Below are 27,647 nucleotides of genomic sequence, written 5' to 3' on the forward strand. Positions count from 1 at the left end.
AAATATGGCATCAACTTTTGTTCATAATGAATTAGGTTTTGTAGATTACTCACAAGAAAAACTTTCTGCGAAGACTACTAAGGTTCTTCGAACTGTGCATACTGAATAAAGATAATTTGGAAGAAAGCTCGAAACTGGCATCGGAGAAATCTTGGATACCTACAACGATAATTCCACGTTACAGGTACCATCCTCGGAGTTCAGTATTAGGGAATAACGAGGCCTTGACAAGGCTTCCAGTAATACAAAGGAACTTTGTTCATAAATCAGTCTAATTCGAGAAACTATTGATCAAGTCCTCAACGATGACACGACACTGGTCGATAAAATTAAAACATTATTCAGTGAACAGGGGATAACCATTGCCAGTATTTTAACCGCATTTGGATTTATTATATCGACTTTGACTCTCACATTAACCGGTGGTGATGGTACAGGAGGTGGTACAACACCTAGTGATAGGGCTGGTGTAAAAGAGTGGATAAAAAAGCATTTGAAGACATTAGGCTAAGCACTGGGAAAGCTCGCTGGGAAAGCCTCATCTGCACCTCCCGGTATAATAGGGAGTATTGTTTCCTGGCTCTTCAATTTATTAGCTAAGACCATCACTTGGCTTAGTCAAAACTTGTGGGCACTGATCGTAGCAATTGCCGGGCTGTTGTATGCATCCGCTAAGAACTATTTAACCAAATCATGAGTAAACCAGCCGGGACTCCACCTACTATAAGCACTGTTTTTTCATCGATATGTTTGTTTGTGTTATTAATTCGGTGTTAATATCTGAATTCATACCTGGTTTTTGCTGATCGGAAGCAATAACAATTTTATTACTATAAATTATTACTATAACCGATCGTCCCAGAACCCATTATTCCCGTTCGTGTTTGCGATTGTGCACCAAGAATTGCCCATACATAAGTTCTTATTGATTCATTAACTCTTTCAAATCCTGGGTTAGTAAATTTATTTTCTATTTTATCACATACAAATTCATTCCAAGTGTCTGTTGTATCGTTTGGATGCACAAACTTTGTAACAATATAAGGCAAGCCACTCTTAAAACTCATAATATCTTCCCTCCAATCATTATTAAAAAGTTGCCAGTTGTGATACCAATTATGAGTTTTTAAGAAAATATTATGTAATCTTACATAAAGTTTGCTTCTATGCGACCACCTAAGTGGATCTACTGGTATTTTTACCATTTCTTCAGCTAAAATATCACTTTCTTCTTTAACATTTTTTTGTCCACTGTATGGAACACCTAGACCATGGCTAGCTCTTTTAATACGCCAATCTGTTCCCGTAGAAACATCAAATTCATTAGAAATACGTTCGAAGGCCCTCTTATCATATGGATTATTTGTGGAATTCCATGCTCGATCCTGCGGTAATGGAGCACTAATTTCTTTAAGTATACGTCTAATCTGATAGTACCGGGTACACGTGAAATGATAAAACAGACTTATTTAGTTCAAATCCTGGGGCATAAAGAGATACACCACATCCTGTTGTGGCACACCATATGGCAAAGTTTAACTGGTTCTACCAAAATTGCATCGGATTGTGAAACCAATCAATGCTAATCATGCACCATTTTATCGCTAGATGCTGTGACCCTGTACTTTTCAAAGATATCAGGGAAATGAACAAAAGAATTAGCACCAGAGGCACTTACTAAAATCGACTGATTAGTAATGTAAGTTGATTTCATATTTAAGTTATGATATAGTATCTTTGTATATTTAATATGTATGTTACACAAATGGTCCGTCAATTCAACTGCTTCATACTATCAATAACTCGGCTGGTCAACTTGAAGTCGCTATCTGTGATGTGACGTATTACCCGCGGTGGACCAATATAAGTGCAGCGAGACATAGTACTCAGGTACTAGGTGTATTAGATGATAGTGATTACATTATACCTGATGGGTATTACAGCGTATGCTCGCTCAATGATTAATTTTTTAAGCCTTTGGGAGTGAGTCTCACACAAAATGAGTCGAATGGGATACTGATTTTAAACTCTGGAGAAAAGATTGTAATGCTTAACCCGTATGTAGCAGATACACTTGGGACTTGTAAACTCCGGAGGAAGAATAATGACAATAATAAATCACAACGAAACACGGCATGGAACTAAATTACCCGATTTAGTTCCCCATAAAGAGTTGTGCATCCATCTTGATCAGATCAGTACAACGGATAATATTCAACTCTGCTCCAGTCAAAGATGAAAAATATAATGGCGGTAGAACGGAATCTTTCTCATCATTACAATATAAAAAATTAAAACTGGGTATTATTTCAGACCTCAAAATTACTGTATTAGATGTAAAACATCAATCTGTACACATAAGATACTTGAGTGTAACACTCCATATTATAAATAATGGTTGATTCATCAGGCCCTGGAACGCTCAGACAATGTAATACAATTGCGCTTTCTGATCTGGGAGACACAGAAGGATTCGGTAAACCTGGTACCGATGGGAAGTTATACGCTTTACACTTACAAGATAATGTATACAAGCGGAAAGAAGTTGCATTCACAGGTAATCTAGCAGATTTAAGTGATATCGACGTTAGTAGACTCAATAAAAACACTTCATATAATCTTACTCGCAACGATGATAATAAATTGACTATGATCAAAGCAAAAATCGTGTGGCTACTGAATATCGTCATTACCCCACCATATGTGATGACGGGTAAGGCACATAATTTAACTAAGATAATAAATAGTGGGATCGTACTCCGGGCTTATATCCCATCAAAACGAAAAAAGTGTGTTAGTCTCTCCCCTGCCAGAAAACCCAGGTCATATGTTATTGAGTCGTTCGGCATCAAAAAATGTTAGTTTAAATTTGGTTACTGAATTCAATGATATAAAAGATATAACTTGAGTGCTATACCAGATCTTTCTACGCTTATTATTGAAGTCTTGTTTGGAGATGCACCGGTAGATGCCTTCTAAATATTACCAGGTCTATCGATTGAATGGCTCGAGAAACACCAATGTCAACGTTGCAGTATTATTTATATGGGAGCATCACCCATTGCAACCCTTGAGGTGTCCAAGTTATTAAAAGTGACAGCATTTCTCTTACTAAGATATTCATGCCGTATAATATACATTAAATAGGGTTGATGTATACTCTCAAAACATTGAAACAAGACCAATTAAAGACTATTATATGACATAATAATATACACTATGGGTTTATATCAGGCGCTCCATGAAGCATCTGAAAAGATGGATACTGTTGATGGATTTCGATTACATCAAATAAGCGACATAAAACATCGAATAGAGAAGGAGAGGGCTTGAGACTTGGATTGTATAAAAAGTATCGCACAGCCGTGAACGCTCTCGACGGAGTTGACACCGCGCTTGTAACAGCTAGCATGGGACTCGTGCAGCCGGTGTTGGTTTATTATCAACTATAATCCCCACGCCTATTGTACTTGGCATGGAAATAGCCGCTGGAGTCTCAGGACTGGCGGGAATTTCATTTCTAAAATTCATTTTCTCATAAGTTGCAAAAGAAAGCATTAGAACATGATAATATTGAAATACTCGCCAAAGCAAAGTTGAACAGCATTGAGGACCATATTTCAACAACAATGGCTGATTGTAAGATATCCAAGGATGAATTTCGTTTAGTGCTGTCAGAACTCACCAAATACAACACAATGAAGCAGGAGATTCGATCAAATTCTCGTAAGACCAGTGGTATTAGCGAAGACGAGAAAATAAAGTTCATAGAACAGGGGAGACAACAAGCTCGTCAATTATTCCATGCCAAAACCAAAGAACTTGTTGGAGATTAAAAATAGATTGCTTCATATCATTAGATCGCACCGCATAAAAAATCATACATTCATATAAACGAATGCTAACATCAGTATATAATAATGGAGAATTACAAACCAACAAAGGAAGAGCTTGAAAAAGCTATCGAAGCATTTATGCTCAGGGACAAAATTATCAAATGGAGAGAATTACCACAAGGTATATATTACCAAGAAGAGTATATAGTCTGGTCTCCTCGTAAAATGAGCGAAGAACTTAGTAAAAATGTTGAATATCACTTTGTTAAAAATAATGGCATACGCATGAGTAAAAATAATAGAGAATATTTTCATTACAATTTAGTTTAGTCTCATCATCGTTTTTGTACTAAAAATTCCCTCTATGGTATCATTGATTGGCTCCAGGTAGTGGTGAGCTAGAGCCAATTTAACTTAATCTCATGGCAATCGTTGAATCGCATCAGCATTTGACATAAAAAATTCCCTCTGTAGTAGCGGTATAGGTATATAAATCTGACTCCAGTGGAAGTGAGCCAGAACCCCCATTACCTATGTCATATGATTGGAATATTGCTGAGTGCGGAGTTAAACAACAAACAAACTCTGAGCAACAGGTGTACATGTGGTTATGAAACATTTCAAGGATTGCTCATGCGTTTAGGGTAGACTGCAGTTGACCCATTTCTTTGTCCACAGACAGACATAATTCGGAGGTACCAGCGCATGCCTCAGACACAATGGTTTGAATATGTTTGTGATCCTATGGGATGAGAGAAGATTGACATCATCTTGGCATATTTCTTCCTGTGTAATAATATTAAAAAAATAGACAAGATTAAAATAACCAAAAATTGATGTGGATGCGCAATCTTGCTTGACTGTAATGAAAGAACAATGTTACAAAGGATACATTAGATCACAGAGGAGGTAATTTGAACAGCGCCATGAGGTCATGCAATCCATTATAATGTAACTCAAAAAGTGTACACAATTGCAGGATAAAGTACAGGTGGCGCCTTTGATCTTTTAGCAAATCTCATAGGGTCAACTTGTTCATAGTATTTATATAATCTAGAAATTATGATTAAGCTAATATTTTTTGCATCACAGACTTGTGCAAGTCTGAGGTCGCGTGTGTGCAGTGTGAAATCAAAGTTTTGATGCTGTCACAACTCTCTTTTTAACGTGACAAATCACGGTCAACGTGGTGCGGTTGTTTGAAAACAAGGTACTCCACGATATATACATTGCAGGCCCAGAGGAGGTAGTCCGAACTGATCATCATGCTAATGCTAATCGATCTAATAGGCTAATTCAGAGACCCTATACCGGAAGATGGTCTTTGGGTCAATCTACTGGATAAAGTATAGCTGGGATGGGTAACACGCATTCTCGGGTCGGGTGGGTTCTCAGGCGGACCCAGGTACCAACACTTCTACCTCGACGGCCTGTGTTTAGATATGTGATGTATTGTTTAATGACAAAAACACACTATAGCTCAGTAATTACATTACAAGTCTCTAATGTTCGCATTTCTTTCTGACGATGCACACATTCCTTTTGACTTGTATACTCGGACTCCATGGTACCGCGGCATTCATCGTATCGCGGCATTTGTGATTTCCGATAGTTCACGCGGGACACGCCTCTTGGCAGCTGTCTATTAATGCTAATCAGTAACCAGGAAGTGCACACTTCGTAAACAATTTCAATTTCCTCGGAATGTTCCGTCTGCTGTAAGTTAGGAGTTATTAATGCGTTGATACATATTTCTGGCATCTTTTGTAATATTGCCTTACCCCCATCTCTCAATGGCCAACGATATAACCCGTAGTTCCAAAAGTATTCTTTCTCTTTTATTCCCGCTCTGTGCCCAGAATTTATTGGGAGATCATAATGCCAAACTTAGAAATACGTTCTTCACTAGTAACCAAAAGATAAATACATACTTTGGGCATACTAGGAGTAGTTTTTATATATTTATTGTTGACTTGTAACATTTTTCCATTTTATGACAAATTATTGTCATCCATCTTTTTTTAAACAATCTTAAAATATCATTTCTGTTATTTTGATGTTGACTTATAAAAATATTTTTCTCTTACTTTTCGGTAAATATGCATTGAATACCTATTGCTGATAACACATTTAGAATTTTACTTGTGCTGTCTTTGCACTTGTCTGGACAAATCACTGATGTCTGGCATGATCATACCAAGTGGTTGGTAGAAACATGTCCTCTTTTTGTCCAATTCGGACCTCCATACACAACTTTTCCCTGTACCGCGATACGATGGAGTTCTCTCCCTTGTCAAACAGAGCGCGTGGCCCGGCTTTTACTCGGAGCTACTAATGTAAATAATGAACTTTTATCAGTAAAATAAGCATTGTTTGATAACATGAATGATATCTGATACAGAGAACACGAATAAACATAAAGGTTAGTGAGTGCATTTTGTTCCGTTTAGCGTACATGACAAGTACCGCGATACACCGAGGTTGCAGGCTATATGTTTGAGTAAAGATAAAGCTTCAGTCAACTTCAGTGTACGCATGATCTGATCGTTTGATTCATGTTTCGAAATAGTTTTTGCCATGGCTGTGGTAAAACAATTACAAGTCAGACATTTTGTTCCCAACTCTTGAGACCTACAGTGGGTACCCGGGTTGGCTATGGGTTGAGTTCCCTGGTAGTAGATTTGGACTCGTCCCAGCCCTAGTATAAAGTGATAAAAACACTTAACAAAACAAATATCATTCGAGTTCTTCTTTCAGACCTACTTGATCTCAGTACATCTTCGGGACAACTAAGTTTGTATCTCCCCCTATTGATGCCTGTATATCCACTCATCCAACTGATCAGTAATGCAGACCAATGAACACCGACGAAACTGAATAGACAGGCTCCTGGCATCGACGGCGCTGACGATGAGTTTCAAATAGAGAGTTCTCCATACGCCTCCTTATTTTGTATTCACTCAAGAAAACGACCTTCAGTAGGACACTTACTCCAAAAGGCCCAATATTTTTCACAAGATACAACTAAAATTAAATATAACCTCTTGAAATATAGAGTTAATAACACATGTATAACAGGCTATGGAAATATGTGTTTCTACAAACATTTCGCTTGAAATATCTAATCTAATCGTGAGGACAATATCGCCTCATACATTGAGGCGCAGATTGTGTCGTGCCGTTGTATGTATCGCCTTGCCTAATTGGATTCTCAAGAAACTTAAGAAACCAACTAATCATTTATACGAAGGACGAATATGAACTTTTGGGTGGTTCAGGCACCAATTACGCCACAACTCGTTGTGAAGAGTTGCTTCCCTTTGGTGGAATCTTGTCATCATATGTTCAAAACACAGTGGTATGCGTCTTGATATTGACCTCTTGATATTGATATCCCAGGCCTTCTTCCAGCATTAAGCTGACACAGTGTCATAATTACTCAAACCAACTCACTCACTCTTGTGGACACTTGTCACAGAGCAATCTTGTTTGGACAACGCATGATCTTTTAAGAATTATATCTTCTTAACTACTCCCCTTTTGTAGTGTTGAGTACATATCGTTTAGGAAATTTGGACTATTTAACATGATGTAATTCATGCGTAACAGCGGTCAGTTGTACCATTGTCTGACGGCATTGCACATTGTGACATTTATAGCTTGAATCCATTCCCCCTGGGCCGTGTCTGTAGTCACATCCATAAGTCCCATGTCCAGGGTGACGCCATCGTCTCTTCGTCTGTCTATTGTTTTCTAGTAGTGTATATATATGTTAACATCTTTACTGTTAGTAAGTCTGGTATTCCGACAGCACCTGTATATGTACAGCCGCGAGTAGGATACTCCTGCTTGCTGGACTTGACTTGTGGTAGTTGAGTTGGAATCTCCGCTCGACATATTTCTACTATTAATTGTATTTGTTTGTTTTATTGCCGACTAAAGAAGCGAGGACCAAACGTTTACATCGTCTTCAATCTGAGCTAATGGCCCCGTCAACATCAACGTTTACGCACTGAACGGGATTGTCAGGAACGCGTCATTCACCCAAACAAGAGTTGTCCGTTTACCGTGTCTAATGCGATGTTGGCGTGTCAAGCAAACGTACTCTGAGATCTGTGCATAATTTTAAAAACAAATCTCATTGACATTTATAAAACCAACATTGCGAATTGTTTGCAGTTTGTTTAAATGCTCTCAATGTTGAATGCGTTTTTGTTTGAAGAAATGCATATGTATATGTTTGAATATGAAAAAAATACAGCAAAGGTTATAGATAAGGTGATATAAACAGCGACGCGAATATAAACACAATGAACACATGTGACCAGGACCTTATGTTCTTTACAAATCATTGTGGAAGTTGCCTGCCACACGTGTTCACGCGTTTATGGAGAGTTAGACGTTGTTCATTTCAGCACTTACATCAACCATGTTAAGTGATGATAAAATATATCACATGCAATGGTTTTAGATATTATCTACTAGTAGATATGAGTATTATACAGTTTTTATGATAAGTTTAGAAGCAGAGAAATATTTAATAGATTCGACCTCATGTAGATATTTCCTGCTGATTTTATCGAATATCTGTACCAATTCACCTTTATATGTCCATCCTTGAAAGATTTTCGAAAGTAATACATGCCAAATAAATATGTAATTCGACCGTCAGCCCAACAGTGTATTCGCCTTATGGTAACCTCAAAGTATCAAGCTTTAAAATCTGTTATGTTATATCTCAATTATGCCTTCAAGACCAGAAATATACTGAAATGTAACATGTGAATCTATGAGTAGAATGATCATGTTCTGTATTGTATATGCACTTCATGTATTTCGGCACATGGACTTTCATACAATAGCCATTTGAATTTGAAAACGTATGAAACTGGCTGGTTTCAGATATTTTCACGAAGCGTTTTTGCAAATGTGTAACCTGAGCAAGACATATGATATTTATAAGCGTTAAAGACGGCACGAACATCCGGTAAAATCGTATTGGGTCACAGACTTTATCAAAGACAGATTTTCGCTTAAAGGGGCACTGATCTAACGCAATTCCCCGGACTGGTTGTTGCTTTTGTTATTGTTTTTCCCCCGTGAGTACCCGGATGATACGTAACGCAACTGAGCGTGACCAGAGACTGGGCTACCGTCTGCAAGGACAGCTAAATAAACTTGGAGGCTGGAGGCAATATTTGTTTTTACGCATTTTTGCATAAACACTGATTGGTTAACTGTGATCTATAAAGATTTCGACAAAGGGCGCATGTTAATTAATTTCTTCAGCCTAAACAAACAGACAAAAAGAACAGCGGAGCTCATCGGATGTCGTCATTTGGAAATACCCCAGATGGTTATAGTGTAATACTATAAAAGTATCCATGTAGTGAAAGCATTTTCGGATTTCGGATTGCGTCGATAATACGATTAATAATCCCTTGTTGTCATCCACGTTTTCTCGTATAACCCTACACTTGTGTATTTGTCGTCATTCACTTGATGCTCAGTTAATGAATTTATTACAGGTACAATTAGTGGTAGCACCACTTAGATTACCTGACAAAGGTTCCCATTTGGCATTTATTGTGTCTGGGGTAATTATTCAATCTAAATCCAGGTTTGAAGTGAGATGAAATGTGTGTTATGTAATATGCACGTGGCAGACCAGCAAGAGGTGAATGATCAGTTGATTTACTATTTTCTGAAAATCAACGGATCGTTCCTAGTCATCAAAAAATACAGAAAATACGTTGATTGATTAATCACTGTTATCTTGCAGAGCTGATATGTCAAAAGTGAGTGTTTACATGCCTAGGTTTACTAAAACAAAGGGAATACACTCATATCATGGCGTGAAGTGCCGATGTAAAAACAACATACTTTGTTCAAAGGGTTAACTGATAATACGTTGATTGATCATTGTTATCTATCACTCAATGGATTTTTTAGGAACCGTGGACGTTATGAAAATAGTTGTCACGTGGGCCTTCTCAGCCGACCCTTGAGACTTGACACCCATGTGAAACACCTGAAACAATCCAAGTGATCAGTTGAGAAACGAACACGGGTTATACTATCCCGAAACGATATATATCTTTTAAAATATTTGATTGTTACAGAGACACGTGACATCGAATAAGTTTCTTTGTACAGCTGCAGACGAGTGGGATATTGTTCCTTTGTGTGGATATTCACGGATACATTCCTCGAACAAGGAAGCTGCTTAAAATTTATACACATAAATTTGGTACGTTGTTATTATAGTATTTTGCATTTTGTTTTCCTTCTTTTGAACCGATTCGTAATAATACAGATGGAAATGTTTTTCAGTCACTTTGTAAAATAACTGAATATTTAGACGTTTAATAAATTTGAAAATGTTACACATTTTGACAGTAAAAAAATATACACACTATAAAAAAAACAATGCTCAGGTGAAATATTTACTTTGTGTTGCAAGTCAAAATAGTGTAAACGAAAATCGCAAAATTGCCAAGCAAGTGACTTATCAAAACTTCGTCAACATTACCGATGCTACCCACAAAGATACCTACATTTCCTTATTATCTCGAAAACTGTATTTCATTTTGTTGATCAATGTGACCATACGCTCTTATTACTACCCATAAAAGTGACTAATGCGCTTACGAATGGCGCAGCAGAGGTCGCGAACTAGTCTAGATTTCTGCTATACATCCGGGTACTCACTGGGGAAAAACAATAACAAAGGCAACAACCAGTCCCGGAGAATTGCGTTAGATCAGTGCCCCTTTAAAGATAAAACATTTGTCCATCGTCACTATGTTCTTGATCATGTCCGAAGTAAAGACATTGCCTCTGAACATGACTGATGATTTTATTAGAAATGAATTTGCTCAGTTTCAAAATTTGAAATATGTCTGTTTGTTGTTTAACGGAGCACTCAAAAATATTCCAGCTATTCCAGGCGGGCTGTAAATACTCGTGTCTGGACCAGGCAGTCAAGTGAATGACATCATGCGCATCGATCTTCGCAATTGGGATACGAATATCGATGGGCATTATGTCAATCACTGGATGTATTCAACTGAAACACGATAAGGTAGAGAATGTATGGTTGTCAACTTCTTTATTTTGAGGAACACAACGTTTCGGAGTATATACTTACTCCATGGTGATCGTGTACTCCGAAATGTTGTGTTCCTCATAATAAAGAAGTTGATACCCATAAATTCTCTTCCTTATGTGTATATCACTAATAAATGCCTTTCAAAGACTTGAAAGACCATGACTGAAAATTGGGGTGTTTTAAACATTTCCCCGAGTCCGTTTTGAGCGGCCATCGTATTGAGTATGCGCACGGCTTTACTTTGTTTGTCATGAAATTTTCAATGATTTCTAAATAATTAAATGCCGTTTAATGAAAATGATGTAATTATTCGTAAGTCGGTTAGTATCATTGCGAGCACCTGTTTACTTGTTATATTATAGCCAATCAAAATCCATGTTACAAAGTCATTGCTATAAATAGAATACAGCCGTCAATAGTGTGCGAGCTTCAGTGGGCATAGAGAGTCTACAACATCAGTACACGGCGGCAATATCAAATATTCAGTTCCAACTATGTGTGATGATAATATGACCGTTGATCGTTTTGTTCCTGATCCCGATAAGGAACTTGAAGATAAATTGAGACGCTTGACAATGGTGAAACACCCGAGCCTATGTTCTGCTGACCCAGAGCCAGAGGAAACCAAGTTACAGCTGCGTGGACGGCAACTGACATTAGAGAACGGGGTGGTCAAAGCTGCCCAATCGAGCAGGACAACGGGAAAAAGCGAAGATGATGTTGCAGAAGAAATATCACATTACTTCGAAAAGATTCTTGTCGGTTTAGGCGAGGATCCAACAAGACAAGGTCTTCTCCGAACTCCAGTACGAGCAGCCAAGGCATTGATGTTTTTCACCAAAGGCTACAATGAAAGCATAGCAGGTAATACGTGTATTCATCGTAATGTTCGTTCCCCTCTTTTCTACATACTATTTCGCTGTGAGTATATTGTACACGCGTATTAAAGCTCTGTGTTTCTTTACTGCAGAGACTTGTCTGTGCCCATACCTTCCCAATTCAACTGTTAATAACGTAATGTGTGAATGATGGATCCATACATTTTTACCCTTTTTGTAATATTTCATCATCTGCATGCAATGATTACCAATGTACTCGAGGCAAGGCCTCTATTTTTTTGGTTCATTTGATGTTTTTAGTGACATCAAATTGATGTTTAGTCACAGAGTAAGTATAAGGTGAGAGGCAAGGCACGTCTGTTGAAGTGTTGTCTAGGCTATATAGTAAGGTATAAGCGAAGAGGCAAGGCACTGCTGAGGAAGTGTTGTGTAGGCTATAAAGTAAGGTATAAGGTAAGGGGAGGGGCAAGGCACTGCTGTGGAAGTGTTGTGTAGGCTATATAGTAAGGTATAAGGTAAGGGAAACTGCAAGGCACTGCTGTGGAAGTGTTGTGTAGACTATATAGTTTGGTATAAGGGGAGCGGCAAGGCACTGCTGTGGAAGTGTTGTGTAGGCTATATAGTAAGGTATAAGGGGAGTGGCAATGCACTGCTGTGGAAGTCTTGTGTAGGCTATATAGTAAGGTATAAGGGGAGCAGCAAGGCAGGCTGTGGAAGTGTTATGTAGGCTATATGGTAAGGTATAAGGGGAGCGGCAATGTTTCCAATCTTGAAATGTTTCCTCCGGGTGTAAAGTGTTTATTGAAAAAAAATAAAAAATCAGACAAGGGGAAATGTTTCCCTTTACATCTAAAATTTGCAATGTCCACAAGATGACATGACAGCTGTAGTCATTGTGTAACCAACCTCATGAGTATGCACAGGCAATGGGAATGCTGACTTTTGAGTCTGTAGTTTCAACAGTCCCCAGCAGAGGGTTTTTAGAAATGGATTGCACAGGTATACTGTGTTTTTTTATATTAGTAATGTACTAATTATAATAATATTTATCAATAACAAACGACTTTGGTAAAGTCTGGTACACTTTGTTCCACGGTTGTTTACAGCCTTGGGTATGAAGAGAGCAGACCCACATCTTACAACACTGATATTGATAAGGTCCTTGTTAAAACAACATGGTTAAAAGTGACAGCAGATTTCACATAGTTGCACAAATAAACTAGCCCAAAGTGGAAATAACAAGCTCTGCCATAGGTGGCATACATTCATTGCTGACATATCTTGTGGATGTAATATTTCTGAATGGACTTCATCCAGCATTAATTCTTGTTTTCCACCACAGTACAACCCAGTGCAACATACTCCTCACCATCTTTTCCAATGACCTGGAGCAGTACTGATGTGTCCAAAAAGCACCTTTTCTTGCATCTTCCCAAGGCAAGGGAGTTAACTGACTAAAAAAGTCCAGTTTCCACCCTTGCCGAACTAGGCTGGTGTTATGGAGTTACATTTTGGCTGGACTAACGAGTCTATGCATAGTCCAATCAAAATCGTGCATCGAAATCGAAATGTAAACTCTCCTGCAGATTTCAGTCGATTGCAGGATTTGCAAAGCATGTGCACCACCAACTCGTTGTCAACAGATATTTTCCAAATCTTTTCATGTTTTTAATCAAGGTGCTCACGCATTACCCGTTTTATCACAACATAGACCTCGTCTTGAGTGGGCGCCACTGTTTTGTTTCAAGCAAATGCAAGTGATAAGAGAGGTGGAATCTGATTGGTCTAAAGGAGAGGCTGAGAAGGGACATAACTACGATAAAGCCCAGGAATTCCAGACTAGTTTGGCAAGGGTGGAAACTGGACTTTTAAAGTCAGTTGACTCTCTTGCCTCGGGAAGATGCTTTTCATGTAGTCTTGGTGTACTGGCGAGGAAGTTCATGTGTTTTGCTTCTCCAGCACCATACAAGGCTGAGATTGTGTTGCATCCAGACATGGCATGAAGAAAAGGCAGGAACATGGCCCAGTTGAATTCCAAGACATCCCTGAGCTTCTCTACCTGATAATGTGTGAGTTCTGGTTTGCATGAACACACTGCTATGAGAATCTACATGGTGTAGCAACAGAACAAACACATTTGTGTCATCTGAAATAACATGATCAACACTGTAATATGTAGCCATGTCAATTGCTTTCAGCACTATTACAACGTCAGCATTACCTTCGTCCCCTGCATAGTGAACAACAACATCAGACTTTTGCTAGTGAGAGTCCAGAAGATTAGTTGTCTGTTGTTTGTTTCTTTTATTAGCCAAAAAGCTTCCTGTTTTTTCTGGGACTGATGTACAGGACTTCACAACAACATCAGGGATCACTTCTGGAACACTTGAGCTCATGTTCGTGATGTACTTGACAGGTGGTGATTTTTATGGATTTTGCGTGCTGCCATCATCATGAAATGGAAAAATTGAAACAGTGGAAATGTCTGGTTTGTAAGGCGAGACTGTGTACTATTGCCAACTGCAACTGCAATGTCCACATTGACCCTGTCATCAGCAGTGACATCTGTTGCTATATTTCTGAGCTCTGTTTTGACTCCAGTGAAGGGGTTGTGTCTTTTGAGTTAAACTGGAACCTTTGTTATGTCATGTCATTGGCCTTGCCCAGGATTAAGTTCATGATGCTGTTCTGCCTAGAATGATGTAGAACTGTTGGCGAGCTGCCTCAGTTCCTCTTGTCTACTGTGCGACGATGTGGGCTGATAGCAGCCACTGTGTGCGGGCACTGTCCTTGTGGGTGATGTTGATATTGTCCTCCCTGTGTTTTTCCTGACCTCATGAGGCACTGCTGATATCACCATATATGACCAAATACCACGCCAAATTTCTGTTGCCTTGAATTGTAAACTGACCTTAGAACAGTGGTTCTTGGAGACACTCGCATGGGCTCATTTAATCCTGAATGTACAGTCAATATTTAGCATAATTATTATGTCCTGTCACAGCAAACAATGTCAACATATCTTGGGAGGCTTTCAAATGAAAAAAGCAATTACCAGTTCTCTCGGCTCTGATGAACATGCATACAGTGGATACAAAATCAATGAACTTGACTTTCGTCGTGCCGTGGTGGCCAGCAAGGGGTTTGTTCGTCGTTCTCAGAGAGATAACCGCCACGATCCTCTTCCACTCCCAGAATGGCCGAACTACTGATTCACCCACAGAGCAAATGACCACACCCGGCACCAGACAGATTACATCTGCACATCTGGTCCATCTACAACAAGCCCAGAGTGCCGACCCGTCTATCAGCATTGGTTGAACGATTCCACAGAGAGGGCGATAGTACTTCTGTGACTTCTGGTAGACATGATCTGCACCAAAGTTCATGACTGATTCAAAATTTGACGGAATCGTCATATGCTTCCAGGAACCCAACTCAGGATCATCATTCACAACACAGGACCAGATGTCCCATTATCATGATGCTCAACTTGCCTTCAACACCGCCACGTCACACATGCTACACAGAACTCAGAAACACCACTTGTCTGTCAACCTCAGGGTTCACAGGAGATTGTCCATGTGTGAAGCTTGAACTTTGTTTTCGACTCTACGCAGGATTTCAGTTTACTGCGCAGGGTGATTTACATGTCATGAGTCAAGAACTCTCTTCGACCCGAATAAGAACAACTGACCTAATGGGAGCCGTGCAGTGTATTTGTACAGATCAGCTGCAACCACTCGACCAGATGCCTGTCGCTGTACATCCATGTGGCAGAGGCACTTACTACAGTAGACATCCGATGCCTACATGTGCAGTGAACGAGACACCACACCTCATCGTCCCTCGATATAAGAATGGGACGTCGACGCCCCACATGTTTGTCGATGCCCCTACTGGTTGAGGTGCGCATCTAGAGTACCAGATGTCAGGAGCGCCTCCAGTTCACTCAACCTGCCATTTCCACAGACAACCTCATGGTGGTCTGGCCAAGGGCTACTCATCTAGGACGGCGGGAGTCATTACATTGGCACATCGACCGCCTACCAGAAGCCTGTACAACAACAAGTGGCATTCCTTTGAAATTTTCTCCGAAGAAAATAACCAGGGCCCGCCTCTGCGTCTCCTCAATTCCTGGCCGAGTTCCTTCTCTTCCTGCATCGCAAACGTTGCCTGGAGGGACGTACTGTCACTACGTACCTTGTGGCCCTCAACTCTCTCTTGGCAGTTCCAGAAGATCAGAATATGACCAGGATCCCAGAACTCCAAACTCTACTTCGGAGGCGCTCCCTTTGAACCACTTCATTCGACGTCGTTGACTCAGAAGAAGACACCCTGACTCAGAAGATGATCTTCCTCCTGGCTCACTCCATGGCGGCGCATGTCAGCAAATCACACACTGGATGTGACACATGCCAGATTCGAGCAAGGAGCTCACAGAGCAGTTCACCTTGGACTGGGCTGGGATTTTTTCGCTCGGAACCAGCTCCCAGGGCAGCCTGACAGGTCTTTCCTCATCCCACCCCTCTCATCGTTAGTGGGAGCTGATTAGTATTTACTGTAGCCATTCACTGATAACTTAAGTTCGTTTCAGACGTCAAACGCGTCAATCATGCTGTTAATAACAGTGCAATCCACCGATCGGCCTGATCAGCTCACACTCGATTTTTCCAAAATTAATGTAAGCAATATTGAATGAAATGCAATGAATATAATAGATTAAAAGCATAAGTCCAGATATACAAAGAATGCTTTAATTACCAGATAGTGTAGTTACAGGACTAATTTGCGTACTTCAGTGCGGATTTGTTGAAATGCTATTTTTGGTGTTATGTGCTCACAGTAATTATTTTGGAATTCACTGCAAGTGAATAGTATCTCACATATATGGCACAAAATAGGAGTTCTTTTGTATATTGTTTGATTTTTCTCAGGGATTACAACTTTCTTTAATTATAGGCAAGTTATAATAATGTCTTGAGTCTTGGGCTTACTGTAACATTTCTTATTGAGCAATAATTTTTAGTTAGTATTTTCAGACAGTATTACGTTTGGGTGCAAAGAATGAACATGAAACATGTCCGTGGCAAACTCAGATTTGCTTTTCTGCTTTATAACCTACAAACCCCCTCCATGGTCTGGTGGTAGAGAGTCCACCCAGAGAGCTGAAGGTCTGAGTTTCAATCCCCGGCTGAGTCATACCAAAAGACCTTAAAAGATTGTGCTTGTCATGCACGCCCGCACACGCACAAAAACTAAGAAATGAAAACAAACACATTTTGATATTAAATGATGCCTTAACTGATTTGATGATTTGTAGAAATAATGTACGTATTGAATTTTCAACAAGACAGTTGGGCCATCTTTATGGAAATGTTATTTGCCCAATGTAAAAGTCACTGGCATTTGGCTAGCAAGCAGGCAGCTATTAAATAACGCTGTTAATATGAAGCTAATCACTCTCCTGCGCAGACTTCCTTGCGGCCAGCCTAGAATCCTTGTCACATCGTCACATCTTACATAGTGTTTGAGTGTTTTTTTCATGTTCCATTTTAGATGAATCTACACATTTAGATATACATATGTCATGAAATTTTTAACTTTCATTGAGAAACTATCCTTAAATGTGAAAAACTATCTCCATTTGCGTAATTAACCTCCACATGCTGTCATCAAAGCCCTCCGGAGAGCTAGTGATACGGTCACTTTGATGCGTAAAGCTATATTGACATGCACCTCACTGTCGCAGTTGTAGTATTATATCTGTCTAATCAGAACAGTCAACGTAATGTCCCTTTAACGAGGTGGATTTACTTGTCCATAATTACTAATAGCCTACATTATTTGTTTTTGCTTTGTGTTTCCTACCAATACTGTAAATGCTGAAATTAACGGGGTGTAAATTAAATGTGAAAAATGCAAGATGTCTCCAAAATGATTATCAACAATAAGACGACCTTACTGTATACTATGGATAGCAGAAATACCAACTTGAATATAAACACAAAGAACTATATATGCATTCCACATCACAGTTTATTAAGCAGCAATTGTAACAAGTATATAACAATGTCATTCAAAGAATATAAATTACACAATGGGCATCCGGTGACTTATCACTGCTGGGGTCAAGAATGCTAGGCATCATTGTGTATTCCAGCTGCTGGGGTCAAGAATGCTAGGCATCGTGTACTCCAGCTGCTGGAGTCAAGAATACTAGGCATCATTGTGTACTCCAGCTGCTGGAGTCAAGAATACTAGGCATCATTGTGTACTCCAGCTGCTGGAGTCAAGAATACTAGGCATCATTGTGTATTCCAGCTGCTGGGGTCAAGAATCCTAGGCATCATTGTGTACTCCAGCTGCTGGGGTCAAGAATCCTAGGCATCATTGTGTATTCCAGCTGCTGGGGTCAAGAATACTAGGCATATTGTGTACCCCAGCTGCTGGGGTCAAGAATCCTAGGCATCATTGTGTATTCCAGCTGCTGGGGTCAAGAATACTAGGCATCATTGTGTACTCCAGCTGTTGGGGTCAAGAATACTAGGCATCATTGTGTACTCCAGTTGCTGGGGTCAAGAATCCTAGGCATCATTGTATATTCCAGCTGCTGGGGTCAAGAATACTAGGCATCATTGTGTACTCCAGCTGCTGGGGTCAAGAATACTAGGCATCATTGTGTACTCCATCTTGAAGTCTTTGAGGTTGGTGGTGAGGGCTGTGACTCTCTCCCACTGAATGCTGTGGCTTGGGTTGTCACGGATGTGGTCTGATAGAGCTGATTTAGAGTCATCTTTGGAGACTGAGCTTTGATGTTCTTTAATTCGGGTTTTGAAGGGCCTAGATGTTTCTCCTATGTAAGCTTGTCCACAATTGCATGGAATGTGGTACAATAATCGTTAACATTTCTACCAATCTTTATGGCCAGCCTAAGTATGGGCCATAGACAGAGCTACTGCGGCTACAATGACAATTATTATGGCTACCAACCCTCTCGGCACTCCCCGTCCCTCAGCTGCAAGTTACCTGTCACCCCATGCTCCCTCGCGAGATGATGTAGTTCAGCTCGTAGAAGTCATCCTATCACAGACTTAACTCTCTCCCCACATGCCCCCTTTACTGTCGACCCCGACAGGGATTGATACCTCCCTTTCACCTGCAGAGAAAAGGAAGAGTCAAGATCGATCCTGACTCTCCGATGAAGATCGACTTCAACAATCGAAGGATCGACTTTCCAAGGAACGACAATCAAGGGATTGACAGTTGGAAAATTATCAGGATGGACCTTCTAAAGATTGACAATCGGGAAATCAACTTTCCAAGGGTCGATATGCATGGGGTCGACATTTGAAGGATTGACTTTATATAGATCAACATTCTGAAGATTGACATTCTGAGGATTGACATTCAAGGGATCGACATCAATCCAAGAAGACGAAGTCACAACTACCTCTGGAAGCTCAACATTGCACCAATGATGACTGTTGCTCTGACTCTACAGATCAGCATTAATCCTTGGATTGATTCTACACCAAGGTGTGGTCATTCTAGCTCTGCAGATCACCATCAATATCAGGATTGATCTTGATTGTCTGACTCCGACCTATCGACAGTCTTCCAAGGGCTGTAACACTTATAGGGATCACAGTTGGGATCAATGCCCCTCCCCTATGGATTGATCAGCTTCTTCTTTTATGCATCACATACGCGGACCGACATATTCAAACTATGGATCTACTTTTGATGACTATAGCTATACGCCACCGCCAACAAGGATCAATATCGTTATGCAGAACGACATCGATCCTATGCACCTGTGGAAATCGATCCTACTACAAGGGTCCTGGGGACTACACTCCAATTAACTACTTTTTGGGATTTTTTGGATCAAACTAACCTCTAGTCTACAGACATTTATTTGCTGACACAGGCCATGACCACAGCCTTTAAAAAAACTGGCCAATTGAAATTGCCCCCTCTGGACACCAGGACTTCTGCCCAGGTTGCTCCTCCTAGTACTACGGATCCAGTTCAACTTGACACTACGTCAGCACAGCCAGAGGTCACCGCCGAAAGTCAAGCTTCCCCACTCTCTCCCACTGGCAGTTTTGACAATATCGATTCTGGCTGATATGCTGCCTTAGATTGCAGACACACTCAAGTTAACGAAGACCACCTCACTGGCTTTGTCGTCTCCAATTCCACTTCATCCGCTATCCTGTTGCTTCCCAAGTACTTTATGTTCATTACGAATCAGTAACAAATTACTTAGATGGCAGTACGATCAAGTTGTTATCTGTTGAGAATGATACGGTCTCTGACAGTCCGCAATATTCCTATTATGTGAAGGTGGTCTGTAAATAATCAAATCTGGTTTGGACAATCCAGTGACTGACATCATGAAAATCGATCTACGCCTTGGGATATGATAACCTGCATCAACCATATCAGTGAGCTTGACCACCTGGTCCCATTGTTCGCCTATTACGACAAGCATAGTTGCCTCTTAGGGCCAGCTTGGGATGCTGAAGATCTGTTCTCTACCGGGATCTTCACGGCTCTGGTTAATGTACGACTGACAGCACCCAGGTTATTACCTCACCACCAGCCAAGGACCATCTTACAGTGCACACCAAAATGAAGTCCATCACAGGATATGATGATAGAAACAAACAAGCCACTCAGCATGCCCAGACCCTCAGAAGAGTGAGTATGGTTTTATGCCGTTTTTAGCAATGTTCCATCAATATCACGGCGGGGGACGCCAGAAATGGGCTTCACACATTGTGCCCACGTGGGGAATCGAACCTGGGTCTTTGGCGTGGCGAGCAAACCACTAGGCTACCCTACCGCCCCTCCCGTAAGAAGGTTGACTTTCATTCCCCATATCAAATTAGGATGAACAATGGAGGATGAGAATGCTGACCCTCATAGGTTTTCGTTTCTTGCCATTACTCTCTCATGGACGTTCTACGGCGAGTAAGAAGTTATTTTATGTTTCCCTTCACAGACTGGAGTTGGGAATGCACGCTCACTCCCTAATCTGGTTTGAATCATCAGACAGATCGACATCAACCTTTCGCTTTCCAAGAAGATATGACGGTCTGCTTCGCACCGGCCTTGACCATCGACGTTCTCTCAGCCAGGTATTCAAGCTTTGGTACAGGTCATGATCTGCCGCTCACAGTGTACATGGCTTGTATTTCTACTTCTTACTTAAATCCACATAGTTTTTCTACGAGAGTATTATCGCCCTTGCCAGTGTATCGATCAACCTACACCAATCAGACAAGAAGATTATGCAGGAATGTTCGTTGACCTTTCACTATTACAATCAGCAGAGATTTGACATCATCATATGGATCTCAACTTAGTACTGCACCGGTTTCGTCCTACATTCTACACGGAACTGACTGCCTATACTCCTTTATTCTTTGGAACTCAGAACACTGCACGTGTGTGTGGAGCTTTTGACCAAGTGTACGGCAAGACTGCAGTTTGTCCTGTTCCTGCGCAAGAGTGATTTACATATCATTTGTCAAGATTTCTCTGTTTTGTAAGATGACTTAACACCTGCAGACTTCAAGGGCAGCACGTCTATACAGTACCCATGTGATAGAATCCATTGCCTTTCACCAGTACAACACGTCGACATACCACCAATCAGCCTGGAAGGGCTAAGTCATCTCTCACTTATTCAAGAAGGAGTTGGCGAATATAGACATTTTGATTTGGCATATGCTCCCAATGATCTCTATGTTCCTTCAAGGCACAGTTTCTCAATCTCAATCTACCAGATACAGCTTCAACTTTATAAACTTTCCATGACCATCACGTCAATACTTTACCAATCAGTTGGGAAGCGCACTTATTAGATCTGTGTGTTTGGGCAACTCAAAGTTCAAAGCAGTGGTAAAAGCAATTACACATTGGATGACCTCTTCGCAACCTCATTCCACCCATCACCAGTCACAGAAAGCAGCTCGGACTATCACAAGTGGAAGGCATTTATATATATTTCATCTCTGACCACTGCATCACCTCTACAAATAGACAACTCTTCACATGAAATTAAGTAGAATGCCTTGTAAGGATATTGTAAAGCTGGAGATATTGTGCAAGTCACCTCAAGAGACAGCAATTAACTCCTGCTAATGCTACTATTATGGGTTCGAAGATGTCAAGACCGCCTCCATGGTCTAGTGGTAGAGCGTCCGCCCAGAGAGTGGAAGGTCCGGGGTTCAATCCCCGGCCGTGTCATACCAATAGACGTTAAAAGATGGTACTTGTTGATACCCTGTCTGGCGTTCGGCATTAAGGGGCTAAAACAAGGACTGGAAAGCTATTGAGATGGTTTGACAGTTTCTTAAAAAAATTGTTAACTCAAGGTAGTTATGAATGACTATAGCTCACATTGAAATGCAGTCTTGGCAGGTGTACCACAGGGCTCGGCCTTGGGACCATTATTGTTTCTTATATCAATGATATTGTTGAAGGAATAAATAATTATAAATGACTTATTGCTGATGACACATCTTTGTATGTGATTGTGAAGATGCAGATATACAAGGGCTGGCTGAAAAGTTCTAAGCCTAACTGTGAAAGACCCATACCAAGTCGATGGTTTTCATTTATTTCTCCACATAGTCCCCTTCCAGGTTTACACACTTTTGCCAGCGATGCTGCAAAGCCTGGATGCCGGTCAAGAAGAAATTTTCTCCAGCCACCCTAAAAAAGTCATTCACAGCGGAAATGACATCATCATTACTATGAAAATGGCGACCGGCTAGTTCCTTTTTCATTTTGGAAAACAGGTGGAAGTCTGACGGGGCCAAATCGGGTGAATAAGGGGGATGGTCAATGAGTTCGAAGCCACAATCATGGATCGATTACATGGCAACCTCCGATTTGTGAACAGGAGCATTGTCTTGGTGGAACAGGACTCCTTTAGTGAGCATTCACTGTTGCTTAGCTTTGATAGCTTCACGCAACTGTCTCAGTAGGTCAGCATAATATCTTCCATTGATAGTCTGGCCTTTTTCAAGACCGCCAATCAGCAGAATACCTGTGGAATCCCAAAAGACTGGAGCCATCACCTTTCCAGCAGAAGGAACCGACTTTGCTGAAATAAAAATGTACAAAGTCATAAGCACTTAGGTTCAAAGTAATTGTACATGGAAAATGCACCTTGAAGATATTACAAGGGAATGTTGTCCTGTCGATAATAGTTTAAGAAGTCTATCCCAAAATACCTTAGAAACTATGTACAAATCATTTAATTGTGCTAATTTCTTATTAGTGTTGTCATATTTGGGGTAACAGTAATAGTGAACAAGATAATACATTGGAAAAATTAAACTTAGATGCTCTTATAACTATATATGGCACTGTCCTGGGTACTAGTGATCAGAAAATTTACAATGAAACAAATTGCATGTCATTAAAAGACAGAAGATATCATTCAAAATTGGTAACATTTTTACAAAATTAATAATCATCTCTCACCCAAATATCCTTGTTATCATATCCTTATTTAGTTTCTGAAAGCACATATTATAAACAGTGAAGTGTAAAACAAAAGCATATGCAGATTCATTTATACAAGCTACAACAAAACTTTGGAATGTGCTACCAGAATACCTAACAGGGCGAAGACTGCAAAATATAAGAGCTTGTCTCAAGGAATGGGAGATAATAGCATTTATATTAGGGAACATGTTATGTCAAATTATTCACAGTCGCCTCAGGCTTGGCTGAAGCGACCTCAATGCAGACAGGTATAATAGACATATCTTGGATACTCAAAGTTGTTCCTGTGGAAATTGCAATGATGATGCTTTACTTTTCCTTTATTGTGTGTACAAATCACTATTTTCTTGAAATGGAATTTAATTTTAATCAACATTGTTACTCTTTACAAACAGTGCTGCATTTCAGTTTCTATTAAGATCTGTTAAAAGCTGGAAGATCTTCATTTAAGTAAATGAATTGATTAATTTTAACTGCAAACATATTTATCATATATACACATCTAGCTTAGCATGTGTATTTAATGTGTTACATTCAACCTTCACTGATGTATTAATTGTATCATACATTGTGTGTCGTGGAAAGGTAGCGATTTGCTTCTTTACCAATCGATATGTTTAAATCACTACTTATTTCATATCTTGTTGACAATTGAGAGACTTTCTCAGTTTTTTGAACTTACCCTGCATTACTCCTTAATGCATTTACTGCTTGTTCTTGACAGAAAGAACTGTGTGACGTCTTGCTGAAGAAGAAGTTGTTCCAACTAGCTGAGTGGCTAACCCTATCACACAGCTGCTATATGACCTCCAACGACCCACTCCAACTCTCTCCTGTGAAGAATCATCCGGTTCTTCCAACACATCACAGGTTGCTGCAACATCCTTGCGGATGCCCTCTCCAGACCAAACAAGGTAGCTCCCACATAGTGGAAACTCCATTCGGACACCTTGCCCCCAATGTCGACCTGTTTGCACCAGCCAGAACTACAAGGTTATGTATGACCTTATTATCACCTTCATAAAGTCTTCAGCGTCCCCTGGAAAGGATTAAGATCGTACGCTTTACCGCCACCAGTCCTCCTTCCCAGAGTCCTTCAGAAGATCAGATCAACCAAGAACCTTGATCTGAGGCTGGTTTCGTGGATCTCAAGGAGATGACTGCCACCGACCCTCTCGAACTCCCAGACTGGGGGTCAAATCCACCCTAACAGCAAACAACCCCATCATACTCCAGACATGTTACATCTTCACGTCTCGTCCATTTACAAAGAGCTTTAAGTGTTAAGGGCTACTAAGCTAGAGCTTCGAGGGCAATTACCCTGGCGCATAGACCGTCTATCAGGGTTCTGTACGACGACAAGTGGCGCTTCTTTGAGAGTTTTTGCTAGGAAAAACACCAGGATCCCACATTCTCTCTGTGGATGAACAGGAACTTTTACTATGTCCAGCAATGCTTCTTTTGACGCTCTCAAGAATTGTTGTGGGCATCAATGCCTCTTCATACCGATGTTGACGACATCTCAGATGGAAGTCAGCCACAACATGATCGCCCTCTGGCTTCGCGCCATCATTGTTCAGGCCTATTAGGCCACGGGACTGGATCCCCTAGGCGCCAGCAATCCGCACGAGATCCAGGCGGTTGCCTTCCCCATGGTGCTTCACAGAAACTGCTCCTTTCGCACCATTGTAGAAGGCTGCTTGTGGTACATCGAGATGTGGCCCAAGAAGATGTACACAGCTTTGGCCCTTTGGTGGTTGCCCAGCAGGTCTCCACCACCAGACGCTATTGACGTTTCCAGATGTCCAGAGTCGATGTTGCAACCTCCCAGGTGCTTGTCACCCCAGATTAGGAGGCTACATGTACACATATTAGGCTCGGTTTGTTAGTTCTAGAATTGAACTTCTATGACCACATCGATACCTGGAGTTCACGCATACATAACTTTCTCCCTCCCTGTGCACAGGAATTGCCACTTTATGCGGGACATCGCTCTTGCTGATTGATTGGAGTTTGGAAAATTTCATTGAAGATCACATCTGAAGGTATACCATTCAACGTACCGTCGGATAAAGATTCATTAAGTAAAAATCCTAGATATTTTTTATGTTATGTATACTTATCCTTCATTACTGCCTCTAAAGGGGCCCAAGTTTAGCAGAGCTGCCTCCCCATGATGTCTTCAGATGCTCTGTTTTTAGCAGTAATGTGCTGATCCATGATGTCAACCCTTCCTTGGTCACATGGGAGCTGTGTGATATTGTTAGCCATTCAGCTAGTTGGAACAAGTTCTTTTTCAGCAAGACCTCACAAGCTCTTTCTCTCTGTCAATAACAATCAGTAAATGCATTAAGGAGTAATGCAGGATAAGTGTACAAATGTAAAAAATATCTATGATTTTACTAGAATTTATTGCTTTTGTTTTTCAAGCATAGATTACCAGGTTTCTCAAAGGTTTGTTGGACCAACACAACAATGTCAGTCTTAGTACTGTCCGGTACCTCATTGCAGCAATATGTATGGTTCACAATTCGGAAGGTGACAGTTACTTATCGAAAGGATATGCAACCATCTTTCGTCAAGCAACATCTTTGAAGCTATTTGTGTCAGGAGTCTTTGAAATGTCGAACCAGACATATAGGTACAGCTGAGACCCGGAGAGTCCTAAACTGTAGGACTTTCGAATTACAGTTTGGTAGAAAATCTAATGTATTATCTTGTACTTTGAATTCTGATTAGGGATATTTTTTGATCCAGCAACCCACACAACATATGTATATTACATGTCAGTATGAAGAAATTAACTGCAAAGCAGTATTCAGCTTTTCAAAGTTTTGATGTCAGAACAGGAGTATAACATCCACAATATCCGCTGCAGTCTAGTTGTGCCTAGAAGTATGCCTGCATGCACCGTTTGTCCAGAACAACCCTGTCAATTTAGACTCATTTGAGCTTGGGGTCCAAGCTCCACGGAGTGGAGGGAAGTTGTCATAGTGACCGATTCAGGACAACCATTGTCAGAATGAACAGGCTTATTACCATGTATCCATGACCTGTATATGTCTATAATAACTAAATTTCTATTGCTTAGAAGATGCTAAGCCCAATTGTTAATACTCATCACCATTGTATTGTACATTTACTGTCAGCCAACCTGAACAAGCTTGACCAGGACTTTTGTTAAAGGTACAAATTCACCAGAGTGTGGTGATTACAAAGACATCACACTAGATCACTGCAACTATGTAACTTCTCATTAATTACTGTTGTTCATATTTATGATTTAATCTGTGTCAGGTGACCTTGACTATATAAGCCTTGGTTAATTGGCAAAGCAGTCCAGATCTTACCCTTAGCAGAGCTAGGGTTAGACAAGTTGTTCCATTGCACCAACACAACAACCACCACCACATAGTGCTTCTTGTGTATATATATCTACTTGTATAAAGCAAACTTGTATGTATTTCCAACGTATCGACTCGACTAGTGTTACTTCCGACCCAGAACCTCACACCGACCCCTCACATGTAGGAATATGCACCTAATACCTAATCGACATTGCAAGTGTCTCGAACCCAAATGTGCAGCTCAATTTGTTGGTATTTTCTTCCACTCACCAGTTCATTCTGAGGCTGAGTCATGAGAAACCAACCAGATAATATTGATGCAGTAACACTATTTCTCATGAATATACCTTCAGAGTGAGAAATTCTGAGAATAAGCTGTTGATTCTAACTATTCAGTACAAGGTACTAGCAGCCAAGGCCACAGAGTCATGTTACTGGGAAAACAACTTGCAAACCAGAGATATGTCACTGAAACAGCGTCAGCCATCACATGAGATTGTGCTTCATTGATTCCATGTGCTATGGCTTCAAGAGCTCTTGTCTTCTGCCATAATCGACAATGTTTATTCATGCAAGGCAATCGCAAAGAGTAATTGCCTATTGATTTGTGATTGATATTGGTTGCTGTTCAATGAATTGGGATAGAATATTCAATGATGAGCAACATTGTGCCAATCATTTAAGGTTATCGCTTTGAACATGTTGGACAGTTAATTCTTTGTAACACTTTTTGATTTTGTGTATTTTCCTTGCCAACTGTGCCACTGCCACTGTAAGATTAATGCTTGGTGTTTGATGCTGCTCCTAGAGCAGGGGAGGCACTCATGGCTCTTGTACTGTCACTGGAAATATGTCTGTCAAGTTACTGTATCTGTTGTCCTATTCAGATTTACTGAAAGTCCAGGAAACTAGTCATGGTCAGTTGTCTGGAGCATGGTGCCAGCAGTGTCGGGTTTCTAGAAACGTAGTTCCTAAGAAACTG

The 27,647-nt window shown here is 40.5% G+C and overlaps 2 protein-coding genes across 4 annotated transcripts in view; one reads left to right on the top strand and one right to left on the bottom strand.

Annotated features, from left to right (window-relative positions):
• LOC139442848 (E3 ubiquitin-protein ligase FANCL-like) overlaps positions 1-6,675 on the bottom strand; it is a 148,645-nt gene extending 141,970 nt beyond the window's left edge. Inside the window, exon 1 of the mRNA XM_071223748.1 lies at positions 6,600-6,675. Within this exon, the coding sequence (XP_071079849.1) occupies positions 6,600-6,669 (70 nt within the window). The 5' untranslated portion in view covers positions 6,670-6,675. The remainder of the gene's footprint in view (positions 1-6,599) is intronic.
• Positions 6,676-11,366: 4,691 nt separating this feature from the next.
• Positions 11,367-27,647, top strand: part of LOC139443050 (GTP cyclohydrolase 1-like) — a 111,540-nt gene continuing 95,259 nt past the window's right edge. For all 3 annotated transcript variants that reach the window (XM_071223971.1, XM_071223972.1, XM_071223973.1), the window contains exon 1: positions 11,367-11,811. In XM_071223971.1, the coding sequence (XP_071080072.1) occupies positions 11,442-11,811 (370 nt within the window). In that variant the 5' untranslated portion in view covers positions 11,367-11,441. The remainder of the gene's footprint in view (positions 11,812-27,647) is intronic.

The sequence above is a fragment of the Haliotis cracherodii genome, unplaced genomic scaffold (assembly GCF_022045235.1).
Source record: "Haliotis cracherodii isolate W230 unplaced genomic scaffold, xgHalCrac1.p SCAF_5, whole genome shotgun sequence".
Classification (NCBI taxonomy): Eukaryota; Metazoa; Mollusca; class Gastropoda; order Lepetellida; family Haliotidae; genus Haliotis; species Haliotis cracherodii.